We start from the raw sequence: 20,709 nt of genomic DNA on the forward strand, positions 1-20,709 counted from the left end.
CACACACACCGTGTTTCAGTTCACAAGGGAGCCGGACACACAGCTGCAACTCGAGCCGCACACGCTCAACAACAACAAGCTTTGCGAAAAAGGTGGGGGAAGAATACAAAGTTGTCTAATGCCATTAGCCGCCTCCCTCAAGCCCTCAGCGCTGTGACGTAACACGCACACACACACACACGCACACAGAGGTAGACCCAGGGCAGATCCACCGAGAGGCTGTAATCATTTCAGTGCAGAACAATCGACCCGACCTTGCGGCGGAGGTGAAGGCTAGGGCAGTGTGACACGAAGCAGTCGCCCCGTGAAAAGATCGGACGGAAGCAGACATTTGGATGGAGCAAGCGCTAACGGCAGTGCTAAAGGCAGCACTGGCCGCAGGCTAGCGAGGGAGAAGGATTGAATTAACACAGCTGAGGCCGGTCAGTGGATGATTAGTCAAATAAATAGTCGTTCTGGAAATCAGAAGTCGTTTTTGAACAGCACGGACGGCCAAAGCCGTTAACATCTGCCTCGTGTTTGGTCTGAAAACACCCTGCGGAAATGAATTGAAGATATCTGGAGGGAAGAAAAAGAAACACTTTAATAGAGCTTTGCTCCATCTGACTGGAGTGCACGTCGGGACGCAGAAACTGAGTGGAAAGTGCACTTTGGCTCTGGCACGCGACAGTGACCCCCAGAATGCCTCCAACGCTGATAAATTACTTTTAATTGCCAGCGAGCTGGTGCGTCATATGGAAATCACGCAGGGTGTCAGTCATGTCAGTGGTAGTTTAACTATCCCTTCTGCATCTTAGGGGGGAAAAAAACACACTTGAACATCTTGAATGAAGACCCTGCTACTGCCAGGATCAGATCCTGCAGCTTATCCCCTGAAGAAGAAGAAGAAAAAAAGAGAGGAAAAAAAACACGACGGTTGCCAGATGTCGAGCAGTAGCAGGCGGGAGAGGAATCAGCCGGGGGGGATGATGGGGGCGGCAGAGCTTCAGGTGAAAACCAGTTTGTCGTGACCGTCCCAGCTTTCACTCACTGTCACACCATCAACCAAACAGCGACCCTGTCAGTGCGTCATCGGCGCATTTGCGTTTCCTTGATGTTCTACGTCTTGCATCCCCCCAGGCTCGCCGCCCCACCGCCTGCGCCGTCGACTTGACCGGCGCCTCTTTTCCCTGTCAGTTCAGTCAGTCGGCGCCGGTGACGGACAGGAGTGCGTCTGCTTCACGGGGCCTCGCAGAGGCCTCTAGATGGCACAACAAGGCAGAGGCAGCGTGCAGGGCGCTTGCTCGGAGCGGCAGCGCTGATGTGTTTCTGCGTCTCCCTCCCTCCCTCCCTCCCTGTCTCCCTCACCCCCTCCTTCCTCACTTGTCCCCCCACCCTCCTCCCCTCGGCGAGTCATACTGTGAAGCCGAGGATGTTCTTCACCGGTGACGTCAGAATTAACAGAGACAGGCGGCTGCTGCTGCTGCTGCTGCTGCTGCTGCTGCGGTGGTGTCGCACTTTAGAGATGTTGGGTTGTGGGATTACTTGGAACCAGTATAAAACACCTCACTAGGGTAGTAGTGGGCGTGTCCATCATCTGTTGTTGATAGTTTGATTTACAAGTTGACATTAATTCCATGCCTTTTGTCTTCTTTATGACCTTATATTGGGACTGACTTATTGCATTAACAAAAACACTGTGGCTGCAGGATGTTGGCTGTCACCAATAGTGAGTTAGAACTGGTTGAAAGAGAAATTATATCTATATATATTGTGTGTGTGTGTGTGTGGCTAATACAATGTGTAATTTAGTGCCTTCGCTTCCCCCATTATCATATTTTTACAATCCCTCCATTGTCTTGTCGGCAGCTAATTGCTTCATCCCTGAATCACAGCTATGCTGAAGTGACGTTTTTTTTTTTCTTTTTTCGCGGATGCATACGTCAGCGTTGCGATGCCCACCCACCCCCAACAGCCCCGTAACACATACGTGCATGCTTTGATGCTAATTTGAAAAAAAAAAATTAAACACCTTTGTCCTGGACTGTTGTGTCTGTGGGGGGTAGCGTAGAAAGAGAGGACCGCTCTGATTGGTTGGGGGTGGGTTGGTTGATTGGGCCGTCAATGTTTCACATGAAATCCACTCGGATCTTCAATCCAAAGGGTCATTTTTTTCTACTTCTTCCGGGGGCGTCGTCAGCTGTTTGGAGAAGTATTTTCCCGCCGTAGCATTTGCAGGCGTTCAAACATTATAATGCCCGTACCGCCCAAGCAATGATGTCATTTTTTTTTTTTCTTTGCCAGTTGATTGTCAGGCCTGCTCGTAGTTCTGGTTTTCTCTGCCGGCGGCTCCCTCTGGCTGTCATTTGCCACGTGAAGACCCTCCTCTCCGCCTCCTCCGTCACCAAACTCTCTGCTCTCCTTCTGACCAGGGTCAGTGGCGTCTCCGTGCCCCTCCCCCTCCCCTCTTTATGTAACAGTTCACTTATTGGCCGAGAAGCGCAAATACCCCCCGCCCCCAGCAACGCAACCACCCCCCCAACCCCCTCCCGATGCGTCAATAAGCCCTCATTCAAAGAGATTAAATTATATGGAGATAAACGGTGTCCTTGAGCATGGGTGCAGATAACAGATTGGAGTGACACAGCTGACTCTCTTTGTTTTGTTAATTAAAGATGACCTCATCGCTAAAAATGGACGCTGTGCACCTCCTCGTCACGAGTCTCGCCATCAGCAGATTGCAGATTGCAGGCAGGGGGCCAAGGGCTGTCTGCATTCCCTCCCCCCCCTCCACCCCCGAGTTTTTTTTTTTTTTTTTTTTTTGCTTCATTTCCCATTTTGCCTCGTCACACACACACACACATTAATTATTGTCTCTTTCTCTCTGCTGTAGGTCTAGACTTTCCCCGCTTTTCGTTTTTCATCCATCCGTCTCCCTTAATAATCCTAATGCTCCATACGCTCAATCACGGTGGCGCAGACCCACACGAGTGTCGCAACTGCAATCAAGACGCGTCGGTCCCTTTTATTCATCAGTGTGTGTGTGTGTGAGCGAGTGAGTGCATTGTGTACCCGTCAGTCATCGGCACGCTTGTGAAGCATGTTTGCGAGGATATGAAGTAACAGCAAAAGTTGTGTGGGTCCAGACATGTTATTATTGGGTTTGGCTCCATCGAAGAAAAAACCAAAAGATCATATTTTAAATGTACTTAAGCATTAAATTGGCATTGATTTGTCGCACTTTGCAATTCCAGCAAAACAACGAGGTATAAATAAATACGCCATGTAGTCCTGATGAAAATTCTCTCTGCAATAATTAAAGTGATTGGATATATTTTTTTTAAGCTGTTACATTCAATGTCTGCTGCTGATACAGTGTTTTTTAATATATTGCTTACAGTGCAGAAAACAGAACCTCAGTTCCAGATAAAGTATCCAAGTCTCCAAGTTTGTGTTTTCTTTAATACTTTTTTTCTGAAGAAATGTGCTGGTGACTACAAATCAAATCAGCTGCTCTTTGTATGTTGCGCTGGATCGCGGCTGTGCAGAGGAAGTTGAGTCCGAAGACAAAGTTCTTGTTTTGAAACCCGGCCTGTGTTCCAAACCCCAAAACTACGGCTTTGTGTCTCGACCAAAAGAACGCGACCGGGATTACGAGCAAGTGAAAGTGATCTCATTCCTCGTAGGGGCTGAGCTCAGCCTTCGAGGTGAGGCCGTGGACCTCCAGTGGTACCAGGAACAGGAAGTTGCACCCGAACGCATCCCATTTAGAAAGTCTTGGCATTTGCTGCCATCGTCGACAAGGCAGCAAGATCCTGGTGATGCTGGAGCTTGCTGGAGGGATCATATGGTCCCATACATGCTGTTTGAATGCAACGGGAATCTCCAACTGGAGCTGGAAAGTGTTACAAGTTGTATCCGACAAGCCACCACGGTGAGTGATGGTGGATGAATCACAGGGTTCGGTGTTCTTCTGGGCGTGTCCAGCTGGTAACAGACCCGGTGAACCTACTGGAGGCGTCATCGATCATCTCGTTGGTTCTGAGAAAACCCTGGAAGCCTCCTCAGCCGGCCTTGGAAAGTGTTGCTATTTGGGTGGGATAATGGAATGGCCAATTAAATGTACCATCACTGTGACACTGCGGATTGAGAGATTGATGGATGGGCCAGCAGATGGATGGATGGATGGATGGATGGATGGATGGGCAATTGGGTTCATTGGCTACCAGCTGTGCAGCTGCAAATTTTGCACCAGCTTTTGCTGTTTGCCAATGGTCAGTGTTGGTAAACCCGACGAGCTCTGTTCACACATCAGTCAGCGGCACGGGCGCAGGCCAACGGGCTGTCAACGCCCATCGGCTCAGTCTGTGTCAAGGAAGGAAAGAAAAGAAAAAAGGGGGCCGTGAAGAACATGTTCTCACTCTGAGGTCTCATCCATCCATCCATCCATCCATCCATTCATCCATCCAGTTCCTATCACCCCTTCGTCCCTGTTCAGAGTCCACTGGAGCAAATCCCAGCCGTCTCAGGCCTGGGAATCGAACCCACAACCTCATTGCAGCGTGGCGACGGTGCTCACTAACCACTGCAACCTTCATACCTTGAGCCACTGGCAGTAGAATTCGACCGAAAGAACAGAACAGGAAAAATGAACAGATGGATTTTTTTTTCTTCTTTTTTTCTTCTTTTGATATTGTATTATTCATTCCAGACATGTTAGTATAATGTCTGTTATCACATCTTATCTTTGGACCACAACCTGACCGGAGTAACAACTCAATTATTAGTAGCTGGAGGGAATGTGATTAATTTTAGATAAGTGTAACCCTTCGACACCGTCCGCCTGCTGCTCTTCCTAGTTCATTTTTTTTTTACATTTCTTTTTAAAGATGTATTTCAGCCGAGCCGTTTCATTTGTGTGCGCGTGCGTGCGTGTGTACTTATTCTTAAAGAAAAGAACATTTAATCTGAAGGTTCAAAATGTGCATTCTCCTTCTATCAATCAGTCAGGAAATGTATGAATACTAATTTTGGACTAAGGAGCTTCTGCAACTTATACACATGTATATTTATATGTGTGTGTGCATTTAGGCATTGCTGCTTGCAGCACAATATCTATTTTAGCCCTCCCGCTCAAACAAAAGCGTTGTCATGAATAAATAACGTGTTTTTCTGCCAGCGCCTGGATCGTTCAAAGGGACGTCCCTCCACTTCATTAGAAAGGGTGTGAAAGAAAAAAAAAAAAAAAAAACTTGGACAATTGGGTGCAACTCTATTTCCCACAGTGCTTTGTTCCTCCCTTTTAAACGGGAGCTTTCAGCTCCACTGCAGCTGCTTCCCTCACACTAGCAGACGTCACCGTAGGTTATGCTTTCCCTCCTTTTCTTACCTTGATTTCCTGCCTGAGGCGACATCAGGTTCAATTTGACGGTTTGCTTACAACTGTTGTGGCTTTTTTTTTTTTTTTTTCCTTCAAACTGCATGTGTTTGGAGGTCGCCAAGGGAAGCGAGAAAGGTGACGCGCGAGGCGGCTCACTTTGGAGAGTGGAGGGCTGAGTGCTGACAGTTTAACAGAAGGGGCCCCGAGCAGACTTGGCAATGCACAGGAAACATAAAGTTTGTGATTTGTTTGTTAATATACAGCTTGTGCTGTGTTTGTTTGAAAAGAAAAAAAAAAATCATAAAGAGCCCTCAGTGCAGTCGCGCTGGTAGTAGATGCAAAAATAGAGACGGTCTGACGCGGATGAGGGTCGTTTGAGGACAACAACGCGCAACGCGAGAAAAAAGCTCTGTGAACATTGAACCCGGTGACCCTGCGCGGGAGACTGCAGTGGGGAGATAATGGATGGAATGAGACACAAATAAAAGAAAATAGAAACTTCCCAGTGCGATGAAACAAAACCACAAGCACATAAAAGCGTTAAGTTTAACTGTACACTGCGACATAACTGCCGAGCACACAATCTTCTCATTTTGATTCATCATATTGGCTCATTTCGGGAAGTCGCAGTTGAAAAATGTTTTGCACATTTGCTTTTCGTCAAGCGGTTTTAAATACATTTCCATCTGTAGGTTTTTTTTTGTTTTTTTTTTCATTTTATAGTACGCATGTTATATGAAAACCGCATTACCAGCATTTATTTCCCCCCTAAACAATGATAAATGTCTCCAGCCTGTCAGTGAACTCCCCAAACGAGAGGAAAGTCTCAAACTTCTTCCTCTGACTCCGTTTTGGAAAGCAGCCCCTGTGATGTCATAAATAGACACTGTAACCTTCAGGACGCTGGAGGCAGGGCGAAACACCTCGATGACCTTCAGGGTTTTTACGTGATTAATATACATGTGCTTGGTAAGTCCAAGTATGATATTAAAACTGTCATAACGTGAGCATTTACTCACGGACTGATTTTATTCATTACTAAGTAAAAGAAATTACAGAGAATTGACTTTCCATCAAAAGTGAAAAGAAAAAAACAAACTACAGTCTAACGTTTAGGGACTCCCTTTAAACATGTACATGCCTCATTATCGGCTCTCAGTTTTCGACGTGCGTTGGTGGTTTTGTGCGACGGCGGTGAGAAAGCGGTCACCACCTCAGCAGACGGCTGTTTTCTTTCTGTGCCACTTTCCCTTAAATTTGCTCTCGAAGGGGCGGAAAGCAGAAAAAAAACCCTCCTAATTTGTGAACTCGCTGACCTTGAGAATTTTGCACTCTTTAACTCACTCACACGACCGCGCCCACCCACTCTCTCGCACACACACACTCACACACACGCACACGGCTAATGGCCGAGGCAATTACACTGCCTGAATTCATCAGTTCTAATGATACGTGTGCGAGAGGTCTGGCTTCCAGCAGCGCAGGACGTGCCACCGCGTACGGTGCTGGTCGCCGTATCGGCTGGCGGGAGGGGGCGGGGTCAAACAAGGTCAACATGCGCTTGGCTGGCGTTTGCCTGCAGGCTGCGTCTCGCTGCGTGCAGACGGTCGTCGTCGTTGTTTCATGCACGTTTCTTTCTCCAACAACCCGACCAGCGAGGACGCAGAGTCGCTGACCTCTGCGGGAACCTGCCTCTCCTCGCAGTCCACTTCTGAATAATTACCCCCACCCCAGGGGAGAGCACGTTTGGCCCTCTGTTTGCCGCCTGCTGTTGAAACAACAGATGCCTCGTTGATCATTACGCACGTTGTAAAATGGGGGACGGAATCGCGAGGCTCAGGCCGGAATCGGAGAGGCGTCAGTGGCCTTTGTGATGTCACAAAGGGCTGACTTTTCCAGACCTGTGTTGTAGCAAAAGCAGGGTTTCCATTACCCCTAGAATTGTGCAAAACCTGAACAAAACACCTGAATTTCGAAAAACCTCTCAAATATGGCTAAAAGGTTTTTACGTCTCATGAGGTGATTTTTCAGACATATAGAGACTTATCGCATTTTTTTCGCATTTACGCATCGTCAGTACGCGGTCACGTAACCAGTTCACTTCAAGTGAAAATGCTGCGTTATGTTTGGACGGAGGAGGAGACAAAATGTTTTTCACAAGTAATCAAAGAGAAAAATATAACAACCATTATTGACAGCAAACAAACGTAAACAAACAAAAGCAAACGTAATAAAAGAATTATGTCCCGCGAGATAGCATTTTAGGAAAATTACGGTTCATGCGCTTCACACCATTCGGTGGAAACACCTGCAAATCGCAATTGTACTTTGTCGAAATTTTAGATATATCGCTTTTGTTTTGCGAAAAACTGTCATGGAAACGCAGCTATTGACTTTCTGGGGACAAAAAAAAAGTAGCAGGCAGAAAAAGGCAGAGGACTGTGGACTTTGCTCATTCACAGCTGCCTCACTGACTGGCTCCAGACTCAGAATGTTAAAAAAAAAAAAATGTAGTTCAAGTTGGAAGTTTAGAAAAAAGTGAATTTTGCTAAAATCACAGGACCTTTTGAAAGTGTTTTACCCTGCCCTGCTTTCGAAGGGGAGGTGCCTCTTCATATTTTCCTCTGGTGATGGAACAGAGTGTGTGAGTCTGGCCTTCATCTGGTGTCTCATCATCATCTTTGCAGCTTTCGCAGTTGGACTCGCAGTTGGACCCAAGTGTCCCGGGCGGCACGCGTGGAAGAAGCGTCTCCTCCGAGCGAAAACACGTTGCGCAGGCAGGGCTCCCCTCTCCTCCTCCCACCCATCCGCACGTCTGCCACGCAGATCGCTTGGACCGTGCAGCTGCATCACAGTTACCGTAGCCTGTGTTTGACAAAAAACCTCGCGTCTCCCCCACGCGCGGCCGTCCACCGGCCGCCCTCCTGCGCCGCATTCCCATGATTTGCTATTATTTGTTCTTTTCTCTCTGCTCACCAAAAAGTAAAGGAAAAAAAAGGTCACCTGGTACCTAACATGAGGTTTTAATCGGGATGTAAGCTGGAGAACACGCAAAATGGCTTTTACCGTAATAGAATTTCGGGGGCCTTAATTTTTGCCAGCTGTGCGCTGTTTTGACTCTGGGTATTGACAGAAATGTTGACGGACCACAGGCCGTACCCATGAGGAAACCCTCAGAGGGGCAGAGCCACAGACGCTGCTTCTGGGTGGGTTTGAATATCTTATCCTACAGTTAATGAATTCAATTTTCGAGTATTATTAGCTAATTCTAGATTGGTATGCGGGGGCTCTTTTTTTTTCTTTTAAAAGCTACCACCTTGGAGTCGGCGGATGATTGAACGCCCTGGCCGCGCTTTTGTGTGCGTGAGTGCGTGCGTGCGTGTGTGTGTGCGAGCGCGCGCCAACAGCTTGTGAAAACACTTTCAGCTGAGCGTGCCCATTGTTCTCCCCGCTTTCGAGTCGAGCTGCGTTCAAGTCTGTATTTCGCACATCCGCTTTCATCTGGAGGCGGCGGCCGCTTGAGATGCAGCAGCGGTAAGGTCACAAATGGTCCCGAGGCGCCGCGCCGATGCTAATCCCTGTTTCCTCACGTCGGCCCCATCATTCCAATAGAGTTGCTCAGTCAGCCGCGTGCACTCACAAAGTTCGACATCTGAAATTTACTTACGGCACCATCCAACTGGAACGCGCCGAGAGCCCAGCACGTGACATGACGTGACATCGTGGCTGGGAATGAATGAAGTTGGAGTTGAAGTTGAAGTTTTTTGGCCTTTAGAATTTTTTTCGACAAATTAAAACTATCGTGACTTTTTTTGAACCAAGGCTTTGGTCAGAGGAGTCCTGTCAACCGTTGGTAAAGTATGTGGGAAGCATATTTTTTAGGGCCAAATGAGATATTTGGTTGCAGTACCTCAAGTGGCCAACAGTAAAAATCCCTTCAGCTTCAGTTTTATTGCTTCCTGTCGGCCCCCCTGTGCTTCCCTTTGCTGTGTTCAAATTATTTCCCACTGTGCACATCTAACACAGTTTGTATTGTTCTTTTGTTGCTTCATTTATGCGGACAGCATATTGCTTTCAGGCGATGGATCGCGTCCGCTAGCAGAGATTGATAAGCGCTCCGAACTTACTGTTCCGAACTTACTGTACCTTCCTCGCGCCATCTCGCCAAGCTCCGGCCCTCGCCGCAGCTCTTTTTTTTGCCACTTGAGAACCGCCAAAGTTCTTTGTTTGTGGTTTTGTTTCTCAGGAAGAAAAAAAAAACACCTCTGAGTACTTCCTTCTGTCCGGACTCTGGGGGTAGAGCTCCTCTCGGCCCCGGCGGTTGTTTTGGCGCTGTTCCCGAGACATACTGTAACTTTTTCTGATGGAGATGGACGCCACCACATCAAGTGCATTTTGAGTGGCGGTTGTAGAGTCAAACTGTGAGACAACAGCTTCAGCTCTAACACGTGCATAACACAAGGGGCTAATTGCCCTGCGGGTTTGCTCTCTGTCCCCGATAAAGGGATCCGTTCTGGGCGACTTTCTTTTGGCAATTTTTGAGCTTTTTTTTTATTTTTCTTTTTTCTGAAATGATTTAAATCCAAGGATGTGTGCATTGGCTAGTTTTATGTGAATCTGAAAGATGTAAATTTTCATCTCCTTGCAGAACGACTGCACAATCCACCCCCCACCCCTTTTCCCTCTGTCTTTGCGGCGCTTTTGTCCTCTTTCTGTCTTTGCTGGCAGTCTACTGGGAGGCCGCGCCGCCGCCGCCGCCCGGCCTCGCCGTGCTAAATTTTTAATGGCAGCGCAGCAAGGAAAGTTATGACCCGGCAATTATCAATATCTTGGCTCGCGCGCCACAGCGAGGCGTCGTAAAACGGGAGACGCCGGCTTAGCGCAGCTTCTGGATGACCTCTCCCGGTTTGTTGTGGCGTTTCCACCACCACCGAGGGCCGCGGACTTCCTGCTGCTGGACGCCGCGCTTGGACCGCGCTGGTGCCGTTCAAAAGACACAATAAGATCTGTCCTCGCTTGGCAGCTGACGCCTCGGAGCTGCGGTCAGCGTGCGGGCGTGTGTGTGAGTGAAACGCTGAGCGCCGACGCTGGGAATCAATCACAGGCCGGTTGCACAGCGGTAATTATCGCTGCTGTTAATAGCTAACGCAAAACACATGCACCAATTAAAGACGTATTTATGTAACTTATCGACTGGCTCGTTCCAGGAACGAGCAGAAGAAGCAAAACAAAAAACAATGGTAGCGCTTGGGAGGCAACTTAATGATCTGCAGGCCCACTTAAAAAGCAATAGCAATAAAGAAACTAATAAATAAATAAAATGCGTTGACGGAAAGTCTTTAATCCTCGTTGTGAGGCAACAATCGGAGGAGGTGCCGTGACTTTAAATGGAGTATATCTTGATAAGATGTTACAATTAAAGTTTGCCGCGCTCCAATAGTCGCCTCTGACAGCGGAATAAATGGATCCGAGCGGAGATTTATGCGGGCCGAGGAAGGGCGAAGGCCCTGCGAAAGAGTCGTCCTGCAGCCCTGCTGGAATGTGTTTAAGGGGAAACCTCCAGTATACAGAGCTCTCTCTGTGAAAAGGTCAAATCATTCATTCGTGCAGTTCTCTCTCTCTCTCTCTCTCTCTCTCTCTCTCTCTCTCTCTCTCTCTCTCCCTCTCTCTCTCTCCCCCTCTCTCCCCTCGGCAACCTTTTCTTGCCATCCCCTTGTGCCCTACCAGCCAGACTTACTCCCTTCTGTTTATAAGTTGGCCCGTGTATCATAAGCTAAAACTGAGCTGCCCTTTACCTCGGGTAGAAATAGTTGGAAATCCAAGCGTTTGAGAGCTTTTAAACTATTTTGACAGCTCCCTCTCTTTTTTTTTTCCATCACCCCCTTGAGCACTGGAAACTAGTGTGTGTGTGTGTGTGTGTGTGTGTGTGTGTGTGTGTGTGTGTGTGTGTTTCTAAATGAACAAGTGTGCGTCACTGGCCTTTTCCAGTAAGCTGACATGAAATATATTTCACAACTTGTGCAGCGGTGTTTTTGTGAGATGCCAGGGCCCTCGGTGCCACATCATTGTAACAGTATCGGCCGCCCATCGGGGGGGATAAACGCTGCTTTTTTTTTCTTTTTTTTTCCCTCGCAGGCTGCATAACGTTGCCGCGGATCAGGTTGCCGCCAATAAAACGTTACGTTTAATGCAAGAAAGCCTCCGATTTGGATCTGTTGAAGAAAAGAAAGAAACACCAGTGCGTGTCTGCGTGTGTCCTTGCATGTGTGCGTGTGTGTGTGTGTGTGTGTGTGCATGCGTGTGCGTCTCAGTGTGGGGAAACGTTCCTGTTCCTGCCAGACAACACGCAGCGTGATTCAATTTAAACCCAGAGCAACAGATGAAACATGTTATGATAAGACAACTTGTGCGTCTGCTCGTGTCTTTTGCGTTGCGAAAAGAAAAAAAAAAAAATTGACTTGGACAATTAGGGGGAAAAAAAACAGTCTTGGAAGATTTGTTTCCTCTTCCTGGTCTCAACCTTTCCCTGTGTTTCTCTTGTGTTTTCCCTCCCATGATCCTCTGCTGTGAACCAGGTGAGGTCCTGAGCCTGATGGAGGACCTGTTCTCCGGCCTGGGCTCCTCGTGCATCGTTGCCGGCAAGAGGACTGGAGAGCGCCCCCACTCTGTGCAGTACTCTGTGGTCTTTAAGTGCCTGGAACCCGACAGCCTCTATAAGTAAGTCCCGTCGGCTTGCCAAGCCGCTTCATGCCGGCTGTTTATTTCCTCACCATATGCGTAAACACGGTGCGCCGATTGTGTTTTTGTTTCGAGCGGCTTCCTGCGTAAAAATTCCGAGGCTCCCGCGCAGCCCTCGCCGAGTCTGGAAGCGTCCTGATTGTTCACAGATCCGGATATGCCTAAAGAATACATGGGAAATAAATATTAAGCTTGTGGGGAAATTGTATCTATTGTGTGTTTGACGAAACTGTACACAGCTTATGAAACGTTTTTGGCGGGGCCCAGCTTCTGCAGTACCGCCGTGGTCGAGGTGGAGCAATGAGAAGCTCCCAGCCGAGGCGCTTGGCGCCCCGCGACCGTTGAGTTAGCGCGACGACGCAAGAGGAATCCGTCCCAGCGAGTCTGACAAAACTTTGTTCCCCGTGAGTCGTTATTGGGGCCGGGTTCCCATCATCTGCGGAACGCTCGCTGGTGGCAAACCAGTAACCAGGCAACCAAGTATTTACTGCGTCTCCGAGCGAACGCCGAGACTCTCCCTAATTGGCCTGGCAGGTTTTGCTCCCTGTTTCCCGTCTTATTACCTCCGTCTTCTTCTGTTATTGTTTGATGTCGGCGGGCGGCGCCCGGAGAGATCCAGACCACCTAGACCGCATATCTGGGTGCCTTTGTCCAATTTTCGCTAATTCGATTTCCAATAATACGAGTCAGACGGACATTTTTTTTTTTTTTTTTTGTGCGTTTTAATAGTTTTGCTCTTACTTGAAACCAACGCAGCGCGGCCTTTGTTTTACGCTTTTATGCAAATCAACAAACTGCGAAATGTTACATTTTGGCTGACAAACAAGTAGTCATTTTCTCTTGCGTGGTGCGGATCAGGGTCACGTGCCCGTAGTGCTGCCCCGGTGGACTAGCAACGCTGCAACCGCACTGCATTGTGGGCGGCGGTGCGACTCCTTACGGCCTGCAAACAGACTGGCGACGAGGTCATCGTCCGCCGTGCCGCACTGCGCGCCAGCGACTCAAGGCATCGAGGATCTTTGTCGTCGTGTCGAGAACGTGACGACATTTTGCAGAGACGTCCGGCTTAACGGGCTCGCGGACGCCGCACGGAAGCGCCGCCCCTCCTGCCACCCCAGGAGTTGCTGCTGGTGTTGAGTTTCTCTTAAACGGCTGGCTTCACCTTTTTTAATATAAGAAAGCTGCAAAATGGCAGCAGCTTTTTATTAGCGCTCACACGGGGAAAGTGAAGAAGTCTTAAAATCCACAGTTGACTTCAGCTGCAGTGGGGTTTACCTCCATCACACCGTGACACCACTCCCGCCTCCCCCGCTCGCTCTTTTGTTTTTTTTTATGCTTTTTTGCAACCCTTGTTGGCGTAATACGTTTCAGACCATTTTTTTTTTTTTTTTTTTTATGAGTTCAGTGTTTCCCATTACCACGGAAAGACCTTTCATTAAACATTATGTTGTGGCCATGTTTGCATATTTCCCAAACAACAATGACTGGGGAATTATCACCACATCCTCCTCTGGGTGTCTGCAATTCCCACTGCAAATGTTATTTTGTTGCAGGGGCTGAATTTTTGTTACCTTGGTCTACGACAACAGCTGGTTCCAGTTAGCCGGGGAAATGCAGTGCGCTCTCCGCGCGGTGGGAGCGGCCAACGCTTCCGTTCTTTCTTTTTTTTTTTTTTTTTTTTTTATGTTCTCGCTGATCAGAAGCTGAGTGCGTTTTAAAAGAAGCCCCAGAAAGTGACCCCCTCACTCCCCCCCTCAGAAGATAGAATGTCGATGATCGGCAGAAACTGTCTAAAGTCACGAGTTGCGTCACAATTTTTAATTTCCTTATTTTTTTTTTTCTTTGCACCTCTTCTATACATTTTCTGCCTTTCCCTCACACCTTGCATGCGGTCGCAGCACCAGCAGCAGCTGATGAAGCAGACAGGACCCCAGATGTTGTTGTGACTCGGCTTCAGAAAACCAAACAGGCCGTCCGCGCTCGTCCTGCTGCCTCAGACTTTTCTCAGCTTTTCTTCATGAAACCTTTTCGAAGGGATGTGCATTTTCTGTGGCCTTGGTTTGTTTTGGGAACTCTCAAATTGTCCATTTAAAAACACAAAACATGAAATAAAATAAAAATAAAGGTAGATGGGATTTGTGGGAACGCCGAGCTGCAGTGACGTCACGTCCCAAGTCCAGTGACGGAAGAGGACGGCGGGAGAGTGATCGGTGATTGGTTGACGCAGCAGTGCTAATGCTGCCTGCGTTTTGTCTGTAATCTAATCTGAAATGGACATCAAAACAGCTGCACAGCAGTTTGAGGGGCTTCGCTGTCTGCAACATGGCGATTTATGTCTTTCCAAGGAGCTGATCGAAATGAAGAGAGCCAGGAAGCACTTAACATTAATCCCCAACTGGTTGAAAAGTTAATAGTGAACCGAAAACACATCACAACACGCAAGGGAAAAGGTTTTTTTTTTTTTTTTTTTTTTTTTGTTTGGGCCCCTCAAAGTCTTGCTACGTCATGGATGAAGATGAAGAGCAGTGAAGAAATAACTGCCGGTAAAAATCTCCAAAGTCCAACAAAAAAAAAAAAAAACCCTGCAACAACAGCCTCATTTCCAACTGGGTGACTGTGTTATCTTTGTTTAGGCATTCTCCGCAGTGTTATTCTTTCAGATAAGGCCCGAATTTACGTCGGAATTACGTCTGAGGGCACATCTGTTTGCTGCCCACTTCGCTTGTCTTAATCAAGAGGCCGATAAGGCCTCCGCCGGTATTGGCTTTGCACTCGATCATTACCAAAAGGCTGCCCCGGCTCCCATTTTCCTCTCAAAACAAATGTTTTTGTGGAGCTCCACGCACCAAATGTCAGGGGCTACTTTAAGAGAGAAAAAAAAAAAAAAACAGCCTTCCTGTGCCAGCGTGTTTAAGTTCGGGAACAGCTTGCGTCGATCCCAAAATTCTCCCAAGAATCGCAGGCTGCGGCGACGGGGCTTGTTGTGGCTTTTTCGGAGGGCCTTCCCTCCTTCGCACGGTACATTAAACAAAAATTGCTGCAGAATTAAGTTTGTGAAACCTCGGGCAGGTATGGCGGTTCTATTGAATTCAAGTTCAAATTGATTTGTGCAATTAGGAGCATAGGTGGTCCCTTAATTCAGGTTTTTATATACATCTTTTTTTTCTAAAGAGAATGACTAGAATAGAGAGCGCCTTGACGCAAAGTGCATGAATCCTTTTGCAAGAGCTCCCACCCAAGTGTTTTTTTTTTTTTTTTCAATACTTGGGTGAACCGTGTGCTCGACGGCATCAGGCTTCGTGTTTCCACGACACAACCCTGCAGTCGAACGCCCCATGAACGCAATTATATTTCTGGTGGGTTTTTTTCTTTCTTCTTTTTTTTTTTTTTATAATGAGATCGTATCACTCACTCTCATTTCCTGGTATATCTGCCACAATTAGAGCAGCTTTCTTGTTGCATGTTGTTTTGTTTTTCTTTTGGCTTTTCTGTTTTTTTCCGTGCCTCTGTCAGAAGATCAGAGGGTTCCAGTGGAGAGGTCCTGCGAGCGGCCGTTAATTCTTCCGGCAGCCAGTGAATGATTGGATGTGGCCTTGATTGATTTGATCACCACCACCACCTTCCCCCCCTCCTCCCCCCACACCCCCTCCCTCTCTGCCCGCCGCATGCCAAAAATACTGCTCTAATTGATCCTCGCTCACTCTCACTTTCTGTCCTCCCTCACCCCCCCCACCACCACCACCACCACCCCCACCGCCCCCACCCTCACCCGTCTGTCTCTGCTCTCTCTCTCTCACTCTGTCTTGTCGTCTCTCGTCCGGCTGCCGCCGCTCGCTGTCCCATCCGATTAGCTCGCAACTCGGCCGCTTTTGCGGCCGGTTTGCGCAAACATTAATCTGCCATTTGCCCACTTCGTTGTTTGCTGAGCTTTGAAAAAAAAAAAAAAAAGAAGAGCCAGAGCCTGGTACACACACACACACACACACACACACACACACACACACACAAAACACAAACTCCAGAGACAGACTTGGAATGGAGAGCAGGAGAGACGGAGCTGGAATGTATGCATGGATGTAAATATAAAAAAAAAAATTGGGAGACAAAAGGAGTGTTTTGGGTGTGTTTGGGTGTGTGTGTGTGTGTGTGTGTGTGTGTGTGTTTGGGTGGGTGGTCGCGGCGGTTGCGCGCGCCTTGCCAACGCTCTTACTTGATGTTTTGACATTCCCGTGGCACGCCAGCCCGTGGGTGGCTGCTTTGTTCTACCCGGCGATCTTTATCATCGCCGGCCTTCCAAATCACTGCCGCTTTCTGCAGAGTCTCACGTTTCCCCGGACCGGAGCGCGTTAGTTAGTCCTGCATTTACCCAAATAAAATGCAGGACTAACCCCCCCCCCCCCCCCCCAACCCCTCTCAGAAAAAAAAAAAACTTTGGGGGAGCCTTGATTTCCTGGCACGGGGTTGGCTTCATTACAGTACGTGCGGCAATCTTCTAAGTGCTCAAGGTCGTGTGTGTGCGTGTGTGTGTGTGTGAGAGAGAAAGAGAGAGGGAAAACGCTACCTGTCACCGACGCCAACCGCTAAACACAAACAAAACCAAAAGGGGGTGCAGGGAGCGTAAAACGCTAGCGTGCGCACGCTCTCTGCATCCCACACAAAACTCTCTCAGGAAAATTTGCCTCCTTGTTCGACGACTTCCATCTCCAAGCCCCGCCCACTCCCTCCTCCTCTTCCTCTTCCTCTTCCTCCTCCGTGTCACAAATGTCGCATCCGGTCGGCTGGACAGCGCCACGCGGCGAAGCATGTGCACAAAGTCCAAACAGGTCCAAGCGAAGGAGTCGTTTGACAGCAACTGGCTTGAGGGGGTGGGGTGCGTGGGGGGGGGGGGGGGGGGGGGGGATGAGCCTTTGCAAAAAACAATAATATCCCAATTTCTTTATTTTCATGTATTTTTCAGATTGTTTAGCGTCGGAATGCCTCCGCAGTCGATCATTTTGTCTGGCTGTGTTTTGTGGTTTCCTCCTCGCTGTTGTGTTGTTTTCACGGCGGTATTGCTGTCGAAATACAAGCTCGCAGCGGTTCATAACCAGCGAGAAAGATTTCTCAATACTAAATTCACTTTTCTTTTCTTGTCCTTTTTTCTTTTGCGCAGGAACTTTCCCTGCAGCAAGAAAAACAAGTCCGTCTGACGCAGATAGTTTTGTTTTTTTTTGTTTTGCCCCTCTTTGAGAAAACATATTTTATCACATTTGTACAGTTTTATAGCGTATCAAATTCATCTGTTCCATTTAGAAAATACGATCTTGGACCAGAACCTACAATGAAAATTTTGCAAATACAGGGGGAGGAAGCCAACACTCTTGAAGAAAAAAAAAAAACAGTGCATCCAGCCAATTGTCTGCAGCCTAGTAGTTTCAAAAAGAGACAAAATAAACAGCAGTAACGTTTTTACTAAAAGTCATATATTGTAAAAGTGTTTTGATGTTTCCTGACTTCAGCCTGCCAGTGATCTCAACACAAAAGGAATCTTTTTTTCTTTGACTCGCTCGCAGACCTGTTCTAAATATAGGCCCTTTGCGATGTCACAGAGGGCTCTGATACAAGCGGTTTTTTGTTTGTTTTTTTTTGGGTGGGAGTCTGCAAACAGAGGGCTAAATTGTACTAATATGAGGCCAAAGGTGTCAAATATTTATCAAAATTATTTGGAAACAGGAAAAAAAAGTGAACAAATAAATAAAAATTTCCACGAGATTCAAACAGTTGTCAGTTGGTTCGCTGTTCTGGACATTTTTTTTTTTTTTTTTTTTGCTAGCACCAGGATGGCTCAGGTCCAGTGGGAGGTCAGAGACTGTTTGAGCAGCATCTCCAGGCTCAGCTCAGTTCAGCAGCATGCGGCCCCACACGTCCGCGGGTTGAGCAGCCGCCCTCCTCGACCGGCGCCACCCTCGGACCTCTTTGAGATTCAGCGCGACCACTTCCTCCTTACCGCTCGCCAGTAACACCGATTGGCATTTGGAAAAGGACACGCAAAAGGTCACTTTTGTGTTTCCTGCGCCGATCCTTGTGGCCCAACTTTAGTTGCCATGCACCGCGCGTTGCGCCCCCACCCCCCACCCCCACCCCCACCCCCCAGGTGCAGCGGTGAGACCGGAGCCGCTCAACCCGTCTGAACGGGGCAGGCAAGCGCTCCTCAAGTCTGTCATGGAACCCGCAAAATTCTGATTTATGACATTTTCAAAGAGCGCCTGGAGTGGTGCCAGACGGCCCATTTACTCCTCCCGCTCGTCTCCGCTGTTGTGGTGCCGGCTGTGCTCGTTTTCAGATATAATTAAATGCCGCAAACCTTGGCTCCTTGTTCACAAGACATTTCCTGCGACGCGGGTGATGTCAGCGTTGCGGTTGCGTATTATTTCTTATAAGCCATTTCATCAGCGCCGCTGAGGGCAGCATTACTCTGCAGAAATGAGGAAAGTGCATCGCTGCCTTCTTTTTGCTTCCAGTCTTCGGTCAGGAAACCGGCCCCTTGTGATGTCACAAAGGGCACCGATGTTGCCCAACAGCTTAGTCAAAGCAACCTCAGTCAGGTCTTGGTTCCGCCCAGTCAGGTGTTTGCTCCGCCTTGTTTTTGTCCCCTTACCCCAGGCTCAACAAAGCATTAGTAAGCCAATCATTTTTTTTTTTTTTTGCAACCAGGCTGCAAACAGAGGGCTACATTCACATTTTTGGGGGGGATCTGCTGATGAAATGAAATGAAATGCGCTGCTGATGAAATTGGGAGCTTTACTCATATGATGGATATCTCAAATTTTAAATGGCTGGCAGACTTGCAGGGCAGCCCTTTGTGATGTCGCTAGAGTCTCACAGGTACCTCTCCTACTGACCCCACACAGCTGTCCACTGTCAATTCAGAGCTTACTACTTTTTTTTCCTCTGACCAAGCATGTGGAAGATCCAACAGAGCGTCCAGCTTAGCAGGAAGCTGCAGGCTGCAAACAGAGGGCTAAATGTGCTGCTTCTTCTCCTTCTCTTTGCTAAAAGATAAAGGTTGTTTTTTTCATCGTGAAGATCTATTTTCCCCCCACACAGCTCAACGCGTTTGTGTCTCCTGTGTTCAGGTTCACTCTTCACGCGGTGGATAGCCGAGGCAGCCAATCGGAGTCGAGCTACGTGTCGGTGCGGACGTCCTGCCCAATGGTGGACGACAGCCGGGCCGAAGGTACCGCTGACGTCGCTACTGTACGGCCCTCATGTTTCTTTCATGGGAGCGTCTCCTCGGAGGACATGGAAAACATTTTTCTCCCGTCCTCCCCACAGTATTCATACATCACTTAGATTTAAACCCTTTTTACACGTTTGGACTTTCAGCCTCATTTAGCCGCCGTGTTGCTGTTGGGAGGCGGCAGGCCTCGCTGCAGTGCTGCAACCCCCCACCACCACCACCACCACCACCACCCACCCACCCATACCGAAACGCCTTTGTTGTCGTGTCCTTGGAAACCATGTGTAACTCATAATAAATGCATCAAACCCCGGGATCTGTTTTGCAAATTCACCTCAGACTCCACTCTTATGTAAGTGGGGTATGCAGAGGGGCTCCGGCAGGGAACCCCGTCCGCAAATCCAAGCAGTTGGGAAACAACACAGCAGACCTTCTTTTTTTTTTTTCGTTCTTTCTTCCTTGTTTTTGCGGGGGCAGGACGAGGTGGGGGTGGGTGGGGGCTTCTTGGGGAGCTACAGTAATTATTAACCTATTAGCTCTCACTCAAAGTTTTGTTTGGGGGGGTGAGCTGGGAAAGTCCTGCAGCTCCAGAGCTGATGATCTGCAGCAGCGCTGCGGTTTCCACCTTGAAGGGGGGCCGGCGGATGAGGTGCTGCGCCCCGGTGGAGTTGGATGGAGCGCTTCCATGGACACCGGCTGGATGTAAACAGAGGAAAACAATCGGCCGTCCCTCCAAGAACCAAGTCCAGTCGGCTGCAACTCGGCACTGGAACTGGATGCGAGGGGCAATAAAACTTTCGAATGGACGTGTTTTTCCTTTTTTTTTCTTTTTTTTTTTTTTCTTTCAGCCTGGATACGTCCGTAGGCTTTAACCACCGTGAAAAAAAAACAGTTATTTTACTTCATTCTTTATTACTGATTGTTACAGTAAAACTCCTCGCTCATAAAACAGGGTTATTCCCTCTTCTTCAGGCCTCCAAATAGTTCAGTTCACTTTATCTTATTTTAGCAATCAATCGAAATACAAATACGAAACGCAATCGATCCAAGTATGTTTGTATAAATGGGCAGCTAATGAACAGCGGCCCAGATTCCATACAACAGCCATAGATCACAAAGCAATGCCCCATTACCACCCAATCCAACCCGACCTCAGACCCAAAACTTCATCAGATACCCCATATACAAATATACAGTACTCATATATACGCAAACACATCAGATACTGGCAAATGGAGAAAAAAAACATCCATGGATGCATACATACAAAAAAGAGAGAAAGTTCATCATTTCAGATCCTCAACTGTTACCAGTGGTTTTAGAATAAAGAAAAAGAAAGTCTTCTCTGATTGGTCAGCTGGCCTGGTCTCTTCTGGTCGACCAAGAAAAATCA

At 48.1% G+C, this 20,709-nt stretch overlaps 1 protein-coding gene across 2 annotated transcripts in view; it reads left to right on the top strand.

Moving 5' to 3' along the window:
• The window catches only part of astn2 (astrotactin 2), a 253,967-nt gene that overhangs the window by 228,125 nt on the left and 5,133 nt on the right, over window positions 1-20,709 (top strand). For both annotated transcript variants that reach the window (XM_076043609.1, XM_076043608.1), the window contains exons 20-21: window positions 11,935-12,076; window positions 19,213-19,313. In XM_076043609.1, the coding sequence (XP_075899724.1) occupies window positions 11,935-12,076; window positions 19,213-19,313 (243 nt within the window). The remainder of the gene's footprint in view (window positions 1-11,934; window positions 12,077-19,212; window positions 19,314-20,709) is intronic.

The sequence above is a fragment of the Nelusetta ayraudi genome, unplaced genomic scaffold (assembly GCF_046127955.1).
Source record: "Nelusetta ayraudi isolate G7.1 ecotype Tasmania unplaced genomic scaffold, CSIRO-AGI_Nayr_v1 ptg000076l, whole genome shotgun sequence".
Lineage (NCBI taxonomy): Eukaryota > Metazoa > Chordata > Actinopteri > Tetraodontiformes > Monacanthidae > Nelusetta > Nelusetta ayraudi.